This window comes from Glycine max, chromosome 8 (genome assembly GCF_000004515.6).
Source record: "Glycine max cultivar Williams 82 chromosome 8, Glycine_max_v4.0, whole genome shotgun sequence".
Classification (NCBI taxonomy): Eukaryota; Viridiplantae; Streptophyta; class Magnoliopsida; order Fabales; family Fabaceae; genus Glycine; species Glycine max.
The window spans coordinates 4,850,358-4,871,415 of record NC_038244.2 but is presented as its reverse complement, the minus strand read 5'-3'; the positions used below and the strand labels follow the sequence as shown (position 1 = coordinate 4,871,415).

The 21,058-nt window shown below is 30.6% G+C and overlaps 2 protein-coding genes across 3 annotated transcripts; both read right to left on the bottom strand.

Annotated features, from left to right (window-relative positions):
• Positions 1–1,289: 1,289 nt before the first annotated feature.
• On the bottom strand, positions 1,290–6,486 carry LOC100808328 (DUF21 domain-containing protein At2g14520). The gene is made up of 11 exons (XM_003530956.5): positions 6,061–6,486; positions 5,380–5,456; positions 5,221–5,304; positions 4,400–4,513; positions 4,191–4,277; positions 3,762–3,901; positions 3,583–3,670; positions 2,394–2,467; positions 2,161–2,285; positions 1,807–2,072; positions 1,290–1,691 (listed from the first exon to the last, which is right to left on the bottom strand). The coding sequence occupies exons 1-11, from the start codon at positions 6,236–6,238 to the stop codon at positions 1,647–1,649; spliced, it is 1,278 nt and encodes a 425-aa protein (XP_003531004.1). The 5' UTR covers positions 6,239–6,486; the 3' UTR covers positions 1,290–1,646.
• A 10,590-nt stretch (positions 6,487–17,076) lies between these two features.
• On the bottom strand, positions 17,077–20,825 carry LOC100775369 (putative branched-chain-amino-acid aminotransferase 7). Of its 2 annotated transcripts, none has more exons than XM_014778550.2 (9): positions 20,643–20,825; positions 20,319–20,499; positions 19,992–20,168; positions 18,882–19,013; positions 18,699–18,794; positions 18,243–18,359; positions 17,854–17,949; positions 17,596–17,708; positions 17,077–17,337 (listed from the first exon to the last, which is right to left on the bottom strand). In XM_014778550.2, exons 1-9 carry the CDS (start codon positions 20,687–20,689, stop codon positions 17,223–17,225), a joined length of 1,074 nt encoding a protein of 357 aa, XP_014634036.1. In that variant the 5' UTR covers positions 20,690–20,825; the 3' UTR covers positions 17,077–17,222. The 2 variants fall into 2 exon arrangements, with proteins under 2 accessions (XP_014634036.1, XP_014634037.1); XM_014778551.2 differs by having other exon boundaries at positions 20,319–20,496; positions 20,643–20,822.
• Between the last annotated feature and the right edge of the window lie 233 nt (positions 20,826–21,058).

Genomic DNA, 21,058 nt, shown 5'->3' with positions numbered 1-21,058 from the left:
GTGCAATGCATTATGTAGGTTAGCCTGATTGGGATTTGGGAACAACACATGCCCTATATAGATTCCGTAGACTGCAGGCGACGAATGAAAATTATGCTAAAGTTAAAGAGTGGGCATAGTTCAATTACCTTCTTCGGGCATTGAATCATGTTCTTTTTTATCCCTTCTAAAAGGAAGTGGCTAAATTTAGGGAGAAAACAAAAAAGCAAAAAAGAGAACAAATCCCTTGGTAGAGTTTCCTGCGTGTGAAGATAGATTAGTTAATTTTGAAGGGTGAAAATTATATTGGTACCAGTATCTGCTCTCAGCCTAAGTGATAAATGATAAATCACTTTCATGCAAACAACAAATATGGAGATGTTAAATTGTAGAATCTCAATATTATGCGAATCACATAGTCGATTCTACGATCACATGTCCAAGGGGACCGAATCCCTATTCATTTCAGTCTTCTGACCAAACCTACTGCTATGGGAGGTCCCATGTAATGATTGTCTTCCGCAGAATTATTGATTGGGCTTAAGGACCATAAATTAAGATATATAAGATTTGTTAGTGGTTGGAAGAAGATAAAAGAATGAAAGTTTGTTAGGGATTCAAATCCTTTGAAATGACAATTTTAGTAAAAAAATTAATAAATTAATATTTTTTATAAAAACTTAAGTATAGTATATTTGGACAAGTAAAAAAGTTTTGATCCAAACTCTTTAATTTTTGTTTATGCATGTGTGATGTGTATCTTTGAATGTAATTTTATTAGTTGAAATAGATTATATTGAATAAGATATTTTAGTTAATTTTTAATTTTTTATTAATTAAAAAATTCATTTGAATATTCAATAAATAATTTTTTTAATATCTTCTAATGTTTTTAAAATATTAGTATCATTTTCTAAATCACTAATTTCTAATTTTTATATATTTTCTTTCACTTTTATTATCGAGATATTTATTTATTTATTATTTTTTTAAATAAATCATGATATTATATTTTATATTTATCAACTATTTAAACAACTAATTTTACGAAATATTTTTAATTTAATAAAAAAAAAGTATTACTACAGGGTTATTCTTGCCGTATATATGTCAATATTTTTCAAATAAAGGATTGAGGTGACAATTACTGTAAGATTGATTTTAAATAAACGCGTGCAAAGTATACAGGTAAAATATATTAATCATTCAATTTTAATAACTATGTCCACCAATTCACCCCGATTCTACGGAAACTATTTTTAACAGAATAATAATGATTATTTTTAAATTCAATTGCGTATTGTGATGCATTTTCTCTAATCATGTGCTTACTAAATGCCAATACTGTTACGTAATACATATGCACTTCATACAATACAAGTAGGTATCAATTAATCAAAAGAAAGGAAAACGCGCGCGCACTAAAAAACAAACCATGATTTGCTGCCTTGCTGGTATGCGTCATTGCGATAGAGACACGCATGTACATCTCAAAAACAGCTGTCTGGTCCCTGCATTTCATCAACGATAATGGCTTACACGTTCCAAATCACAACTCAGATCTCTATACAGCAGCTTTCAACCCTAAACCGCATTATCTATTTAATTATTTTTAAGGTCCAAACAAGAAATATGAACATGGAAGGTTTTATGGAAAAAAGCCACTGTTATGAGTCTTCAAAATGATGATCTGTCTCATCAAAGATCTCCTCCTACACAGAAATATTGACACATCAGTACATCGTTCTACACGTAAATAAGCTTATTTAACTACAATGCGTAATGAATGAACAAGATTGTTCATAATGATCATAAGTAGTTTAGTACCTGTAAAAGCTCTTCAATGACATCTTCCATGGTAATAATTCCAACGGCTTCTTCTTCTTCAGGGAGCTTTGGAAGGGGACTTCCATCTATCTCCAAAATATCCGAGTACATATTTTTTGACCATTTTCTGCTCCGAGAACCCCTATTTGATGACTTGTTTGTATTTGGAAAGCTTTTCCACTTGTGGAGTGGCATCTTGGGTTTCAAAGCTTTCTCTTTGGGAGGCTTTTCACCATCAATATCCACCTTAACATCTCTCACCGAGTCTATTTCAGAGGCGTGAGACACGGAGCATTTTATTAAGAAAGAAAAATTCAGTTTCAAAGTTTTAAACGGTTTATAGCATGTTTTTACCATTTGCATTATTTTGGGAAGATTGTTGGTTAGTCTTGTCACACCGTCTGACAACAACTGCCATGTGGCTATGGCCCTTCTGAAACTCATTCAAAATGTCATAAAGTGGCATACTTTCTGGAACCCTGTCAATATATGTAATTTGTAAATATGAATTTATGGTCACAAAATTAAGCACAATATAAAACCGATGTGACTTTCCCCATTAAACTGGTAAAACATATACAAGATACCTTGGAATCCTGCGTATGGTTACACTCTTCATGGGTGCTTCATCTTCTGGATGAACTGTCAATAAATTCTTGACCTAAAATTAAGCAGCATGCATTCAGAAAACAAAAGGTAGTATACAGTCACAAAAATAAAGAATTGAGAAAACATCCATTGAACAAGCAATAGAAAAAAGTATCAAGAAAAGAAAGCAATAGCATCCTCATCATACAAAGTTTAATGATGTCTTATAAACCAAACAAGTGACGAGATCCCTGATGATCTTAATCTCCCGTGTTTGTGTTACAAAATTGTCACCAAAAGAACCTCTGGTTTTCGGCTAAATAGTCCAAAGTCTTAGAAGTGACATATTTCCTCATTCATTACATCAAAATTAACATTCAACATTTTGGTTTTGGCTAACAGTTGATCATCCAATTACAGTTCTCGATAATATTATAAATGTCATAGGCATTGAGGTTTACACTTTTTCACAGTTGACCAACATGCACTTGCACTAATAGGTGGCTTAGACAATTTACTGAAGAAGGGCTTAAATATCACAAAACGTTCTGAATGATACCTTGTGCCAGATAATTAAGTGCTGATCTTGTTTTTAAATTAAGTTAAACCATAGATGTGTATTTTCTTGCTCACCTTTAAGGAAAGCTCAAATACCCCCCCAAGCTGAACATAAATTTTTGGTAATTTGTACTCCTATAGTGGCTAGACACCTAGGGAAAAGTTGACCAGTTGAACCAAGGCCTTCATTATTACTGTTCAAACTACCAAATTAGCTCAGAAACATTGTTTTTATGTCTTCTTGACTCAGTACAGGTCACTAGAATTTCTGACAGAGCTTACTCTAATTCCAGAAAGCATCAGAAAACCTTCCTGTTACTATATTCCATACAACAGGAGCAAGGCATAAAAGTTCATGCATACACTGCAGCAATATTCAAGCAGGTTAACTTGCAAGAAACAAAAAGTTATTCAAATACCACGAATGGCTCTAAAGAAATGATAAAACATAAGAACCCCAACAAGAGAAAATCTTAGTTACAGCAGATATTTCTGGGTCAGCAAAGGAAAACACTATCATCTTAGTTGCCATCTAATGGAGTATGTGATTTTTACAGTAGTTTTTCATCTAATGGAAAATGAATGTTCAACATTAAAGGTTTAAAGGGGGAAAGAAGGAAAACACTTTACCAGTACAAGTCCAATAATGTTTGTAGGCTGCTCATAATAGACTGGGACTCTGCTGTGCCCTTTCTCCAATATCTCATTCATCAGTTCCCTGCTTAGTAATACGCATTTAATTATACAAATAAAATTTGAATAAAATACAAAAGTTAGCTTTCATTTACCAACTATTGAGTACACGTTACCTATCAAGCTTTGAATTAATATCAACAGTAAATGTTTCAGATATAGGAGTCATGGCATCACTCGCCGTCTTCTCACTGAGTTCAAGTGCCCCGGCAATGATCGTTGTTTCATCATGTGTCAGTTCCCCCCCTTTTCCAGCCTAATGCAATTCAGTCATGAATAGCAACAACAAACAAACAGAAGCATGAATGTCCAAGCGCAGGATTCCAAATAACCAGAAGAGAAGTAGATAAGATAGTCCTTAGTGACATTTCACACAAACTACATATTTTCATTGAAAAAGAAAAGCTAGAAGAGCAGCATACTTGTGAAATACATTACACAGGTTTCACTCAACTACAAGTGCAAATTAATTGAGAAAAAAAATCATACAATAAAGATAGATGGCTTTACTTCAACTAAAAACATCACATAACTCTGATACAGACCTCATTACCATGCAAATTTACGAGTGTTTTCAACTCAGCTCTACGGAATAGGGCTTCATGTCGATGGCCCAGCAAAAAATCTAATAACTGGAAAACCACATGAATGCACAAAAAGCCAATAAGGAAATGAAAATCAGGACAAAACAAATTAAATTTGCTCCATGTTTACTCGTATAAAAGTAATAAAAGTTCTGCTAAATGTATGTCACCTTACTAATTGGATAGGCAACTGGAAAACATATGCATACAAGCACACGGACAAAGGGAGCCACTGATGCACCAATAGCCAAACCATACCGAGAACAAACTGATTGGGGTATAATCTTCACACAAGTAGACATATGTCAGAGCACTTTCACAAACAACACTAAGTAAGCAAAAGTTAATACGTTCATATTATATATTTAGACAAATAAATATCTGCCGCACATGCATCAATTCAAAGGATTAGAATCACCATACAGCAGGATAAATAAATCAGGATTTAAGTCAAATTTCTCTCTCCCTTCCATATTCAATGTGTCAAAAGGAAAGTATTAGTACCACCTGCTAAGAGCAAGGTGAGGACGACTAGACATGTTTTTAGAGTATGTTTGTTTTAAAATTTGGTAGAGTTGATTTTGAAAGAATTGGTGTTATGTTGAAATAATTGATTAGTGTTTGGGACTGGTACTTAGATAAAGTAAAATTACTTATAGGAATAAATTACTAAAATAGACCTTAAATTTAATAATATATTATAAAGGTAAGTTATATTCATTACATTTATCGATAATAGCATCTGAACATTTTTTATTGCCAAACATAACATTAGAGGAATGAGAAGCTACTGGTTCCCACTTTAACTGGAATTGATTCTAATTAACAAAAAATGTCTTTCACAAATGGAAAAAACGTGAACCAAACAAAACGGGTGCTGTGCCACCAGATTTTTGTTCCAGGTTCCAACCTCTAAACAAACAACACAAGCACTTAATCTGTGACATGAATGTATTATACTTAAAATCATATAAGGACAGAACTTTCTCACCTCACCAAACAAAAGAATTAATGTCACAGAAATTAGGATAGCGCCCCATGCAGTAACAAGGCCATCAAGAAAAATAGGAAGTGTCTGAAAAAACAGCAGCCATTAAGAATATGAAATCTGTGTGACAATATAAAGAAAAGCATAAGCTTGTAGTTGTACCTCCATGGCTGCAGCATTGCAAATTAGCAGAGTACATAGCAATAAATGTTGGTTTTTGACAACTGGTAATATCTTCTCTGCAAATACACCAAAAACAAAACGCCAATTCAAACAGTTAGAGGATCAATAACTGCACACTTTCTCCAAAACAAAAAAAAGAAGCAATCATTATATATATATATATATATATATATATATATATATATATATATATATATATATATATAAAGAAGCAATCTTGTAAGAAGCAATCTTGTTCTTTCCGTCTCTACCATGCCAAAAGCCCTTTCAATAACGGATAACATTCAGCTAAAGATTACCTATATCCATAAAATCCGGGTCTACCTCATGATTTTAGTTATTCAAAAACTCCCAAAGGTTAAAGAAAAAGAAAAGAAAAGAAAAGAGTCTGCGAACTGTGATTTCAGCTTCAACGACAAGGTTTTTCGAGTGTCTGCGACCTCAATTGTGACTGCATCGGTCGCATTTGTCTGCAATTTCTCGCAATATCGAGGAACGCGACGAAACCACGAACGCGACAGTTTTCTAAAATCTTTGCTCCCAAATATCTCCACGAACGCTGGAATCATTACACTTACTCACTCACTCAGTGCGCACTGGTTCTTCTGCTCGAGACATTTAGTGAAATAAGGACAGAGAGAGAGAGAGAAGAAAACGTACCAGCGTGTTTACGATCCTGAGGAGTACCAGACTTAGCAAGAACTTCAAGATCAACGAGGCTGAGCGACATGAGGCCCAAGGTGAGGCCCGACATGAGGCCCGCGAAAAGCACGAGCAGCACGATGACCAGTATGTGAACGAAGAAGGCCGTTGAGCAGCATGTGTACTCCACCGCCATTATGTCTTTCTCACTGTGTTCTGGTTCGTTAAGTGTGGAAAACAGTAGTTAGAGAAAGCACGTAATCCACCAGAGCTCAACCATGGCCATTGTTTGGACTGAAGAACCGAGAGGCACGTGAAGATGTGGTGCGTATTTAAAGAGTAACGTATGAGGGGTTGGGGAAAGGGAAAGAAGTAGAGAAAGACACACAGAGAATAATGGATGGATTGGACCATTCGCTCACTTTATAGTCTGTCCAAAATATATCCGCGGACTCTTTCTCTTACTTCTCACTGCCTAATAATAATAGTAAAGTTGAATAAATCTTTTTTTAATTAATTCGTTAAATATGTAATTAAGTCTATTTATTAACCCATCACGTAATATGTTGGAGACACTCATTGTCAACCCAAGACATAGAAAGTATTCATTAAAACTTTGGTCCATCATTAATCTTAGAGTTTTTTTAGGATGCTCTTTTTATTTTCATTATATTTTTTTCATCAAATTCTTAAATTTTTATTGTGAGAAATTTAAATGTAGTTCTCCTCATACCAATAATATATTAATTTTAATATTTATATTTAAGGTTCTTTATTATTTTATCCCAAAATAAATCAATGACGATTAATTGAGTTTCGAATAAAAAATCTCATATCCCTCCCTGTTAGAAAAAAAATATAATTATTTCTATATTTTGGTTAGTATACTTAGCTCATATTATTTTCATCCTTATTCAAAAGATTCTATATTCTGGTTCTTATACTTAGAATATCCTTTTTATTTTTCATTTTCATTTTTATATGTAAAAAAAAAAGTACAGTTATAACAATTTTTCATGTAGGATTAAAATGTAAGATTTTTAAAGTAAGGTTTAAAATACCATAAAAAGGTAAGGATTAAAATAAAAATTAGTTTTTTTTTTTGTTCTGGACTTTTTCTTATTCTGAAATAAATTTATAATTTAATCTAATAATAATAATATACCCTGAAAACGAAAATATTAAGAAAGTATATATAAATTTCACGAGTAAGCTAAGTTTCCAAATTTGTTCTCAAGGGTATAATAATTCTGGAAATAAAAATGTAAAACTAAAGGCAATTATTTCCGTAATCTTCAAATCTGGTCTAATAGATAACAGTAAAACTCAGAGCGTTACGCGAAGAAAAGACAAACTTTAGGATAGGACATCCCTATGCAAGTGTTTATTTCTTCCTTTCACTATAACCTTAACGCGGAATATTCGGTTTTTTGTAAGGTTTTTCTTAATTAAAATATTCGAGTCATGCTCAAACCAACATGTTAGTATAAGTAGGTGTCGGTTTAACATTCAATTTTTAATAATTTTAAATTCTCTTGCAATATTTTTATATTAATTCTCCTACTTTAAGTATTAGATATGTTTTACATTTTAAGACATTAAATATTTTAATTTTATTTGTTATCTTCTTAATAAAATAATTAGAGGATTTGTAACAACATTAATAAGAAAATGTATTATTAGGTACTTTTAATTTTATTTGAATAACTAAAAGGAAAAAGTTACTCATAATTTCTTTTTGAGTATGCTAACCAGTCTTGTTAGTATTAGTCAAGAAATCAAAAAATAAATTTTTATATTAAAAATTATGTAAGAACCATTTTATAATCAGAGAGGAATATATTTTTCCGCATCCTAATAATTTTTTTTTTCTTTTTATATTAACGAGTGCAAAAAAAAAAAACTTGTTAATATTTGTCATTCTTTTATAATAAGCATTTTTAACCCACTATTGTTAGGTCATATTCAAGACTATTGGATCTTGTTCTAAATGAATTAACAGCGACAAGTTAGGTATAACTTATTTGTGGTCTAGGATTTTCGAAGTTTCTTTTTTTTTTTTTAAGGAATGCTTTTTCAAAGTTGCTAATTGAGTATTAATAATATAATACAATTTGACTTTACGGAAAGCTATGCTAGGTGTATGTTAGTGTTACTATAAAAGTGATAATTTTACTAATATTTTGGGGTTGACTTTAATTTAGGGTTTGAATAAAATTTTCAAATTATATTCCTAAAAGAAGAAAAAAATATTTAAATTTTTGTATAGATTAAAATTTACTTATATACTTTAATTTTTATAAAAATTTACTCATCTAACTCACTTATGAACATCTAAAAAAAACTATAAAAAAATTATTTATAATTCATGGGTATAAATCTCTCTAGTATTTATCTTCTTTAATTGTACAACATATAATATTTTTGCTTTAAATTTTAATTATTTGTGATATTAAATGATTACATAAGAGTAATATAATGTTTTTATCAAAATAAATCATATTTTTTAACTTGAGAAAATTAGCTAAATTCTCATCTTTTTTTATAAAATATTTCCCTAAGAAACGTAGCAATATCAAAAACAAGAAACATTATTTCCTTGAGAATGTTATTATTTTAATAAGAAACAACTTAGAGATTCTTAGGATTTTTTTTTCTTGTACCAAACGGCTACAGAAAATTTTAGCACATCTTTAGTGAAACAATTCATTTTAAATTTTTGGATCATTGTTTTTAGGTCTCATAATATCATATAAAATATAAATTTTTTTGTCATTTTTTACTCTAGTGGTAAAATCTAATTTTGGTTATTGAATTTTACTTCAAAAAAAATAGAATCTCTCTTTTTCTCTCAAATGACATTAAAAAAAAACAATTTTTGCTAGAAAAAAAGGAGTTGTTGGAAATTCTTCACCTAAAAACTCAATCTCTAGCATAGATAACTCATAAACAAAAATAATAGTAGTTCTGTACCGCACATACCGTTGTTCCAAGGTATGTCGTTCGTACCATCATGGAAATAGGTCCCGTCAAGTGCGTGGTACTGTAAGTTGCTGAGAAGGAGCGGTGATAGTCTTTGATGGACAGAAGTTATTAAAAATTATCTTAATAGTAAGGTTTTATATGCTTACAATGACAAATTTAGGAAAAAAGAGTGATCTACTTAATTTTTATTCATTTTCAAATTTTGACATATATAATCTAATTTTTAATGTACTTAACTTAAATTGATAAAAGCATTTAGAGTTTGATTTTATGCATTTTCCTATCAAATCCTAAGCAAATCAAACCTTATAATAACCCATTGATTTGGATTGATTTTATTTTTTTTATTATATAGAACATTGGTATTTTTCACCGTAGACAATATTATACAAATCTTGTAAAATTATTATGGTCGACCAATTCTTCTAGTTACATATTCAAAACTTAAATTATTTAATCTCATTCTTAATGACTAGTACAATATAAATAATTGATTTACATTTTGAATTTTATCATGATTGTCATAATTATCATATTTAATATACAATTCTTATATAAAAGATAAATTAAAGATAACACATTAGATGTGATAATTATAATAGTAATAACAAAACTCAAACAATTATCTAAATTTGATTGGTTATTGGAGATGAGTTGTTTAACTTCAAAATTTATTTCATTTTTTTTATTTTAATTTTCTAGAAGTAATTTTAAAGAAGTTTACTCAAAAATGCTCAAAATCAATTGAATTATACTTAAACAACAATAAAATATGAACTAAAATACTTCAATTTACTTGTAGATCGATTTAGGTGCCAATGCGGATTGACACAAGATTAAAAATCTGAAATTAACTTTTACTCTCCCCTTGGATGTAGGTTCAAACTCCGGTGATGCTACTTTCCCTGCTTGGTGAGTAATCCTCAAGAGAGCCTAGGTATTAGTTGAGTAATTTTAACTGAATAAAACTTTTTACCATTTTTCATTCGACAGCAAAAAAATAAATTAAAGAAGATCGATGTGATGAACACCCCTATCATCTTAAATATTGATATTAAGCCTAATCTGAATTCTGGTAATAATGAAAATAAAGGGAACCCACATCTAGCACCCCCCCTATATATTTTAGGAATTTACTGTTTTCACGAGGGTTAGTAAAACCTAAAACGGGTCCAATCTACTGAAACGACTTGCACAACCCGTCATTTTTTATAGGGCAGTTGAGTTTAGACACATGCAAACTAGCTTAACCTGTCACCCAAAAGCCCACAAGAAAAGTTTGATCTTCTCCATATCTTTTTAAAGTTTTTATAACTACTTTTTTTAAAAAAAAATACATTACAAGAAACTTTACAATATTCAGCCGTTGATATTTGCAAAAAAATTGTCGGTGATTAGTGATTTGCGACAACTAATTGACAATCAAATTGCTGTTAAAATAAGCGCACTGGAAAAAAAATTGAAAACCAAAATGGAGTTATTATCGATCGATAAGTTGATTCACTATTGAACAATATATCTTGGATTAAAATATGTTGATGATGTAATAATAAGAAACAAAACTTAATAGCTTTTCTACTCCCTTTTCAGTGGAGTATATAAATTAATAGTAAATGGCTAATTATTAGGGTGGCAACGCATTCACTATTAATCTATTGCGAAAGAAGTCATTGTTCATAAAAATTATTACATGATACGTACAAGTTTCGAATGAAAGGAAATCCATATTTTAGTTTATCGTTAACTATATCACGGAGAAAATGGATTTTGATATATGTATCACTGCTTGCTCCATTGCATTGCAACGTCACTAAGCAAAACACATTATATTGGGTCAAATGTCCCTTTCTCACGTTCCCTGGGCCACATATGACCATGCATTTACTAGTTGTTAGAAATGAACAGTATTTTCTTGTAGTGAGTGGCCTTCATACCATTGAAGAGTCATTTTTGCCTTGGCACATGTACATTCAACTTCAAACACAGCGGAGGCAAAATTGGATTGATTCACATGTCCCTTGCTATAGCACGCAACTGTTTTTGACTTTCTAAATCCTTCTCACTCAAAATTCAATGTTTTCTTCTTCTTTTTATTGATTATTGAAGAGAAGAGTAGACTTAATGGTAGTTAATTAACATCTTTGGCTTTTCACTGAGCGTCAGAAGTATTTCTATAAGTTTTAATCCTTTGAATTGATTAAAGAATACACTTTAACGACGATTATAGAGTTTGACAAATTAAACATGAGGAAGCCCGGGGAATGAAAGATTTTAATTAATTACCAGCAGCACGTTCATTATTTTCATGAAAAGTTCTTTTTATTATTGAAGTCTTTTGTCTTCACACATATATATCATGTTGGTTTAATTCCCCTTGGCTTTTTTAGATTCAAGTCAACTGAACTAGCAGTTTTTTTTTTTTTTTGAGTGGTCACCTGATTTATAAAAGGTGTGATTGCTAGCAGGTGTACATTATTTGTTGGCATTAGATCGCGAAGGTTTCTTTGGTAAAGAAAGGATGCGTTTCAACTGATATCTGAGCACTCATTATTAAAGCTATTAACGAGTTTTAATCTCAAAGGACGTGTTTTAACGTGCAGTCATATACATATATAGGGAAGCTAACTAAGTAGCTGATGCTTTATCTAAATTTGGTTTAAGGATCATTATCTCTTCTTGCCAATTAACTTGGTTTTTATTCAGCATTTCTTTAACGAATGGCATAAGGGTGATAACAGCTAAATATAACCTATTTTTTATAATAAAAATATATTAAAAATATCATTAAAAATATTTATTTAACAGTTATTTTTGACTTAAATGATAAAAATTTATATTTTTATTATATATGATTTGTAGATATGAAAAGGATGAATTAAAAGAAAAAAAGATCGAGAAAATATAAAAAATATGAATAAGAAATATTTTCTGTATTGACCCAAGTCCACACTCCAACAACTATAAGAAGAGAGTCAAGGCCAATAAAAGAGAGGAGTCTCACAATCCACACACTCGGTCTATCCTTTAGGAAAACCCTCTTTCCTTATTATTAGTCATCTATCACCTTCTTTTAGACCGTCTATAAGAATATAAGATATTATACACAAACTAAAAAAAGCTTAAATAGATAAAATAAAATCATATGTTTAATACCTATGTAGTAACATCATAAAATAATTTCATCAGATAAAAAATTATTATTTATATAATTTTTAAAATAATTATTGGAAAAGTTAATAAATTTATTGTACATGATAAATTGTGGTTAAATGACTATGAGTTTAATTTTCATAAAAAAAATCTTTATATTGTAAATTAATTAAAAGTGAAAAATGTATTTTTAGTCTGTATATTTTCATGAAATCTTATTTTTAATCTGATAGTTTCATATTATTTAATTTAGTCCTTATACTTTATAAAAAAATTATTTTTAGTCATTTCTCACATATGGTATTGATGTCATTTTCCACATATCAAATAGGTTACATTATTTATTTATTAGGCGAACTCATGGAAGTAAGTTTAAAAAAAGAAAATTAAAAGAAAATGTAAGAATAAATATGTAACTAGTTGAAGAAAGATAATGAAAACAAAAACAAAAATGGAATCATTAAAAGTTATCTTTCAATGTATTTAAAGAAGACATATCAATAAATTAGGTTTTTTTTTTCTTCATAAATGTACCTTTTCTTTTCCAATTTACACTACTTTATAATTTAATTTTCAATATACACTATTTGAGACTTTTTCTCTCATTTTTTGTTTTTTTTTTTAAATTTAAAATATTATATTATATAATTTTTTTAATTGGTTTTAAAATTACTTATTTATTAAATTAAATTTTATAATTTTTATAATTTTTTTTAAAAATGATATTATTAAATATAATTATTTTTATTTTATTATTTAATTTACTTAACATATTTTTTAGGTGAATATTTTTATTTAAAATCGGAATTTTATAATATAATTATATTATTAAATATAATTAGTTTATTTATGTCATTAGATTTAATTAAAAAATGAGAAGATTTTTTGTTTAACAACATATTGATAGAAGAACATTATATTACATTATCAATAGAATACTTAAACAATTATATTTGATTAAGGAAAAACTTAATGGAGACATGGTAGGACAATTATTTTCTGTTATGACCATGCTGCGTGCAAATTCCACATGTTTTTTTACTTTCTCGTTAATTTTTAATTTTGTTCTTCGTCGAGTAGGAATGCAAGTTGAGATGGGACGACCCTTTCTCGTCCTCTTTTTCTTTGGATCAAAACCCCAATCTCGTTCATATTCTTTTCATATTAATTCGGGTGACAACAAAAATTAATTGCTAATTAAATATCTTTAAGGATATTTTTAATATATTTTTATTATAGAAAATAACTCATATTTAGCATTTATCAGTATCTTTTGAATATTTTAATATTTTCTTTTCATATCTACAAGCTATAAGTAATAAAAATATCAATTCTTATCACTTAAGCAAAACATAACTGCTAAATAAATATTTTTAAATGATATTTTCAATATATTTTTATTTAAAGATATTTTCAATAAATATTTTTAAAGATATTTTCAATATAACTTACTACTCTTTGAAATTTTATGTCTATTATATAAGATAGATGTATCAATTATTTTTTTACTTTGTTTTTTTAATTTATTTTAATACTACTAACTAATTTTCTTATTTTTTTAATTAACGAATATAACAAAAAAAATATTAACAAGACATAAATTTAACTACAAAAATACATACAAAGTAACTAAAAAATTATATTCTAATTTTATCTTATTTTTTTATTTTTTTTATCTGTAAATTTTTTCTTTAAAAAAATAAAAAACAAAAGTTTAAAATTTAATTTAATAAATAAGCAAAAATGAAGGTGTTTCTCATACACTTAAACAAGTGCTTATAAGATAGGGCCGAATAAGTTGTAAATAAGCTCTTCCAAATACACCTTATACGGTATTGGTTGTTGCACACTGTTAACTATTATTGTTGTTGCTGTTCTTCTGTTTGATGCAGCTGGTCAGCTGGTGATAAACATGGTGCCTTAGAAACTCTTGGAGTCAGAGAGGGATATAGAGTTGATGTTGATGTTCCAGTCACCACACGGGCCCAAGCTCTAAGTTTCCACAATATTCTAATTTTTAACACGGGGCACTGGTAATACTAAAATGTTTCTGTATTCTGTTTCTGTCAATGGGTCATGTATTCTAGCTGCTTTCCCGTATCCTTATTGATGTTGGATATTACAGATATTTGAATAATGAGTGGCACCAAAGTGTCTTGTGTCCTAGTATTTTGTCTTGCTTCATTGGACTGTCTTCTTTTGTGTGCATTTACTTGAGTTTTTAATTTCCTCAATGGGTTGCCAGGCTTAAATAGTATCTGTGTCAGTTTTATTATCTGGTTTCATCAGTGCCCGTGGCTTCTATGTTTAGTTTTAAGCAATGCATGTAATTCGATGATGCCTTTCTTGTATTTGCTTGCTTGTTATTTTTCTTTGTTTGAGTTGAGCTGATTCCAGAGTTGTTGCTGGTAATTTGACAATTCAAGCATACATTTTTGAGTTTTATGGTCTGGTTTAACCATGCAGATCTTTTACTGCTTGCTCCTCATTTTCCTTTGTATAAGCTGATGTGGCTGTTCTTTGAAAACTTTGAGAAAATATGAGATGATTTTAATTTAGTTTATCTGGTTTTGTATAAACAGGTGGTGGGCCCCTTCAAAATTTGACCCTGTGAAGTCCCCTATGCTTTTCTTCAAGAATGGTCAGCCAGTAATCCCTCCATTACGTCCAGATCAAGACCTGGATTTGGTTTTGAAGCACATGGTAACGTCTTTGCTCTCTATTCCTCTAAAATGGTAGTGGTAGGAAATAGGAACCTTATCAATGGCTCTAAGTTAACCTGATAGAGTATGAAATAATTGCCATGTACATGTTATTTTGTTAATTGACTCCAGTAAAAAATATTGTGTTGATACTCGACTAAAGTATAACCTTAGCTTCATAAAACATCTATAAATGAACTTTTTATTGTTAAGGCGTTTCTCTAGGTATCAGATATGATACAGACAACCTCTTTACTGAAAGTGAAAACACATCCACAAATAACCTCTTTATTTGGTTCAGATTGAGATTAGCTCTAAGAATATAGATTGGTCCACATGCTCTTTCCCTTTCAATTGACATGTCAGTATTTGGTAACTATCCCAACTATTAGCATTAAGATTAAGTATTCTGCAACACAATTGTACATCCAAGTCAAGCAATATTTTTCATTAGAAACATGCATTTGGGGATTATGCCTAGCTACTAGCAAGAACATAGAATGTGTTTTTCCTTTTCCCAAAGACATTGAGGGTCTAAATGTGTGTTTGAATTAACTTCTTTTGAGTTCAAAAGTTTTTTTTTTTTTTCTTTTTCTTTCTGCATCATGAATTTTGGGAAAACAGAAATTCCCCTAAAACAATGTTCCGTAACATGCCTCAACAATTATTTCTCCCCAAAACTGATCACGATTAAGATACTTATAAAAGATTGATTTACTGTATTACTCTGATGATCTGATCCCTAATACTTTTACAAATGCATTTATGAAATTACATCTAGTTTATATAAGTCTGTGACTGATCTGCATATTTTAATACGAGAGTGGTTTGTTCACAGATCCCATATGTGGAGGGGAAAAAAGCACGACCAGGTGCACTCAAATTTTTCCGTACTCAGTCACCCAGGCATTTTGAAGGGGAAGACTGGGATCAGGGTGGTTCCTGTCAAAGGGATCGACCTTTGTGAGTAGAGCAGGTGAGTCCATTCAGTTATTTTTTTCTTCTTTTTTAGCATTGTTTTGACTAGAACTGTGATCCAATGAGTGACATGTGACTTGTCTTGAAAGCATTATTATTCCATCCTAAATGATTAGTAAGGAGGGTGACCTTGGAAGTTTTGTTACCCTTTCGGGTAGAAGAACTTTTCTCTGTGAAGAATAATGGGACAAATGTGGAGGGTCGACTCGTGAATAAACACCTCTATAAGGCTCTCAAGGGGTCTGGTTTCATTATTTTGGACATCACTCACTTGAGCGAGTTCAGGGCTGATGCGCACCTAGCTTCGGGAGGAGGGAAAAAACACGATGATTGCATGCACTGGTGCTTGCCTGGAATGACTTGTTCATAGAGCTACTGAAGAGTAAGTATCAAGGGTAGAAGCTGATCCAGTAGTTATTTATATTTGTTAGAAAAGAGGGTAAGGAAAAAGAAGAAAAAACGAGAGGTATTGTCCATAACGGCTGTCTTGTACTTCATTTTGGTTAGTTGGGACGTGATTGATTTCATGAGTATATTCTATTATTTTTATTTTTAAGAATCAATGAGATGAATCCACTATATCTGCCGAGTTGAGCTTTTTGTGAGTTCAAAATCACGCTAGAATTGATAGGTGCCACTTGAAAGCATGCATGCATGCATGCATGTTACGGTTGAGAATTTTAGACGGACTTTGGATGGATACTTCAAATATCAATAGACAATTGTTTTTGAAAAAATATAGTGCCTTTTTATTTGAGATTTTACACACTTGAAAACGTCAGCAGACAAACTTTCCAGACAATTGTTTTTGAATAATATTTTTACAATAATACAATTGTATCGTAAAATAAAATTACTTCAAAAAAATAAATAAATAACTCACTTGTTACTGGAAATGTTGAGAAATTGACTGGTTAGAATTGGTTTTTGAACGTCAGTGTGTATTGTTATCCGAAATCTATGTTTAACAAATGCATCAAAGACAACACAAAAACAACTACGAAGACGGGAATATACAATCCGTGAAACTAAATTGTGTTGAAAATCTAGATTCAGCAATGCCTAACATGTTTCCAAACACACTATCACACTATTTATTTTTTTGAAGTAATTTTATTTTACGATACAATTGTATTATTGTAAAAATATTATTCTTTTTTTAAATATTACGAGATCTCAACCACACAGCTCATTCGCCCTATTGAGAAAAGAAAACATAAGAAAAGAAAACTTCCATTGAACAATGACATGGTAAAAGCAGATATAATAAAATGATGTACTTTTCTACCAGAATTACATAGCCAACAAACCTGACTCAAGCAATTAAGAAGAAACTATTTAAAAAGAGGTTAAGCTAATTATGAATCAATCTATTCGAACTGTCCAGCCCTTTGTGTCCTCAATACACCCAGTTTGAATTCCAACCAGTGTTTTGCGCAGTTTTTGGGACAATGTTTCTGGTCCTGTTTTATACTCAGTTCTGCATTGTAAATATTATTGACAATTTATTAGTATAATAATAATTAGTTGCAAGGAATTTTCAAGCACACAAGGAAAGATAATGGACCAATAACCAAATTCCTAGAGAAATATAAGCTTTTTACTACTGTTTTTAATCTTATATTTATTTATTATTAATCAAAACAAAATTGTAAAATTAAAATTAGTTTTTTTATTTAACAATTATACACATTTTTTTATGTAGTGAGGAATAATAATTAGTTTCAAAACAGTTTACCTTGTTTCTTTGTAGGTTACAGATGAAACAGAGTTGACAACAACTGCAGTTCCTGTGCAGAACACTTCATCAGCATCTAGCATTTCCTCCACTGATATGGCACGTTCCGTGACCTAAAATATAGTTCAAATAATCGTTTCCTTAAAAAGTATACAAATATTGATAAATAATTAATAGGAAGGATTAGCTAGGCTACTAGATTATCCACAAAGATTAACTATTTTATTTTACATTTCAAAACTTAAGGAAAACGAATACCTGATAACCCATATCTAAGGCAATCTCAATGATGGATTTTCGTGTGATCCCAGGGAGGATGGCTCCATTTGTTGCCGGGGTGCAGATAGCATTACCCTTTACAAGATAAAAAGGAAAATATGAAATACAAATAAAAATCATATCAATATTTTGTTCAAGACAAAAAATATTAAATGGGACTTTTTATATCAATGTGTCAGATAAAGGAAAATATGTTTATCATTTCTTATTAACTTGAAGGAAAATATGAAATGCTTGTATTATTTTATTAAGTAATTTTGTTACTTATTCTAACATGTGCCTTGATAATACAGGCTTCCAAAATCCAAATTAAATTGGTTAGTGGTAATAATCTATTCGTGAATATGAAAGTAAGGTTGTTGGTGTACCTTCACAACAAACACATTGCATGCAGAAACCTCCTCTATATTTTTTCCAGTTGCTGAGTCCAAGAACAAAACATCAGAGAATCCACTGGCCTTTGCTTCAATGCTTGCAGCATAAACCTACCGTGCAAGTACACAAGGCTAACACAGTCAATTAAGAATGAAATTCATTTAATTAGGATAGCTTATAATTAATATGCTCTGTGATTTGTCTAACTAATCATGCATTAATTGTTTGTATTATATAAACAACATATATAAGCAAAAATGGATACGCTTTCACCAGACATTAACCATTCAATAATCTTTACAGAATGATGAGATTCTACAGTGCAAACTTTTGTGTGACATTAAATTTTATGTTGACACTATATTTCTTCTACCTTCAGTTCAAGTATCCCAATTTCACAAACTAAGTATAACAGAAACCCAAAATTGGAGAAAAAATTATATGCTTACAGGGGCATAGTTGGTAACACTCTTGATCCCTCCGGTTCCACCAGTGCCAGATATTGCTCGGTAGAACTTACTCTCCACTTTTAAGTTCAGTGAACCCTGTAATAAAATTGAAATTAGTCTTAATAGGAAGTTTCATTTAAATGTTTTCCTTACAAATCAAGTGGAAGTCCATGTATAACTGACCTTGTGGTAATTAGTGACAGGAGAACAATAAATAAGTAATGTGTACTCAGGTGCTGGAGACAAGTTCAAAGAAGCTCCGGTTCCCATGAGCAATGGCCTAATATATAGTGACCCTTTCCCTGGTGGAGGCACCTGTTTCATATTTGAATATCAATTCAATTTATTTTTCTACTTCTCATAGGGAAGTGACATAAATAATTTTTATAGTATGCACTAGTAGCCTAAGAGTGTGTTTGGATAAGGGAATTTAAAAGTCTGAGAAAATTTAAATTTTAATAATTTTAAATACTTCAATTGAAATTATTTTATTTTTAAAATTTTGTGTTTGGATAAAAAAAAAACTAAAATTTGAGGATGAAAGAAATTGCGAAGATATACTTGGTATGCTTCCAAAAAGAAGAATATTGATGTGGCATGGGAAGTCGCAGGGAAACTAGGACATGACGGTATACATCACCACACCCGACCACAATATTCAGTCAACGACGTAAGGCATGACCTCCACTCTGACGAGCACCTCCACTGCGTGATGGATAGCGACAACTGCTAACTGACGGGTGCAGTTCTACGTATCCCCTTACGCCCACATCCGATCGATGTTCCACAAGCTCAAACGATATTTCTTGAAGAAGAGAAAGAAGACTATAAAGAAAATATACGAATGTTTTGAAAGATTCTTCTATTAAGAAGAGAATTTCAATTTATCACATTTTAGAAGGAAACTAAAATTTCATATTTTTAGTTGCTTAAAATTTTGTTTTAAAAATTTAAATTCTTCATAAAAAAACATTCAAACAATGAATTTTAGATTATAAAAATTTAAATTATCTGATAAATTACTTTTCTCAATTAAAATTCTCTATCCAAACACACTCTAAGAATAAATAGTCTATATATTATTGTCTTAGCCTTAGGTACAAACCTTGTTATGTACACACCAAAAAGAAGTCTATACATTAATAATATAAAACATTTTTGTATTGTCATAAAGTAAATATGTGGTAAATTTATTGACTTCTCATACTAATAATGATTTATGATTAGTTGACATTGTTACATGGGTGGTACATAGAAATTAAACTTTAAAGATAGACAGGAAGAAATAAGTACCCAACGTTTGTTGGCAAGAACTGTCTGCTTCACAGCAGCAACAAACTGGTCAATGGATGGGGATGGCATGCACAATCTGTCTGCTCCTATCTTCATTCGTTGAGCATTCTCTTCTGGTCTAAACAGAAGGATGCACCCATCTTCAGTTCTATATGCCTTTAGTCCCTCAAAGATTCCCTGAAGGTAAGCACATTATTAATTTGTGAGGCTTGAGCTAGAATTTGATTTGTGAATTAGCTGATGAAACCATGTTTTGGATTGTACAAACATTGCATCATTTGATAGAAGCTAATGAAACACAACTAGGTACAGTGGTTTTTTTCTAACCTGTCCATAGTTTAGTATCACAGCAAAAGGGCTGATCTCTATGTTACCATAGGGAATGAGGGATCCTTCAGAAAACTTTTCTCCTTTTGCACATTTCATGACATACATGAAATCTGTGGGAACTGGGTTAAATCCAAGCTCATCCCAGTTTATGCCAGCACAGTTTTCAACAGCAACACTGCTGTTTTAAATTCATTTGAGTTATTAACTTTAGGAGTGAATATTATCATCAAAAACAAAAATAGCACCATGTTTATGTATAAAGCGATTTGTCTTGGTCTTACAGTTTTTGAATTGAATGGAAAATTTGATGTCATATTGTACCTTTTTGAATTGTCTTCAGAATTCCCCAAAACAGAAGGGAGAGACATAGTTGTGAACAGGGGGCTTCCTGCAAAGTAGACAGTGTCAAAAGTTGGTGCAAGCAATGAGATATGTGTAGAGTATTTTCCCCTCTTTACCTTATTCTCTCTTTTTTTTTTCTTATTCACTTGTTACAACTTTTATTTATTTTTTCCCTACTTATTTCTATCTGTTGGTCAGTGATCACCTCCTATGATAAAAAAAATGAGTTATATATCATGCAATAAATAATTTTTCAATTTTTGAGACATTGCCCTTTGGTCTATGACTCTCTTCCAAAGCATAAAAGGTCACCAGTTAATTTTGAAAAATGTTTCTAACTAACATCAGAATGGGAGAATATATTATCTTCTGTAATTTTAAGAGTTTTGAAATGT

What these genes read in the sequence shown, in the direction of transcription:
- LOC100808328 (XM_003530956.5), bottom strand. Translation starts at nt 6,238, where the DNA reads ATGGCGGTGGAGTACACATGCTGCTCAACGGCCTTCTTCGTTCACATA. An exon ending in TAATTCTTTTGTTTGGTGAG is followed by an intron (nt 4,514 to 5,220) that starts GTGAGAAAGTTC and finishes ACTTGTGTGAAG; the next exon opens with ATTATACCCCAATCAGTTTG. An exon ending in ACATTATTGGACTTGTACTG is followed by an intron (nt 2,468 to 3,582) that starts GTAAAGTGTTTT and finishes GCTTAATTTTAG; the next exon opens with GTCAAGAATTTATTGACAGT.
- LOC100775369 (XM_014778550.2), bottom strand. Translation starts at nt 20,689, where the DNA reads ATGTCTCTCCCTTCTGTTTTGGGGAATTCTGAAGACAATTCAAAAAG. An exon ending in GCAATGTGTTTGTTGTGAAG is followed by an intron (nt 17,950 to 18,242) that starts GTACACCAACAA and finishes TATCTTGTAAAG; the next exon opens with GGTAATGCTATCTGCACCCC. An exon ending in GTAACCTACAAAGAAACAAG is followed by an intron (nt 17,338 to 17,595) that starts GTAAACTGTTTT and finishes TTTACAATGCAG; the next exon opens with AACTGAGTATAAAACAGGAC.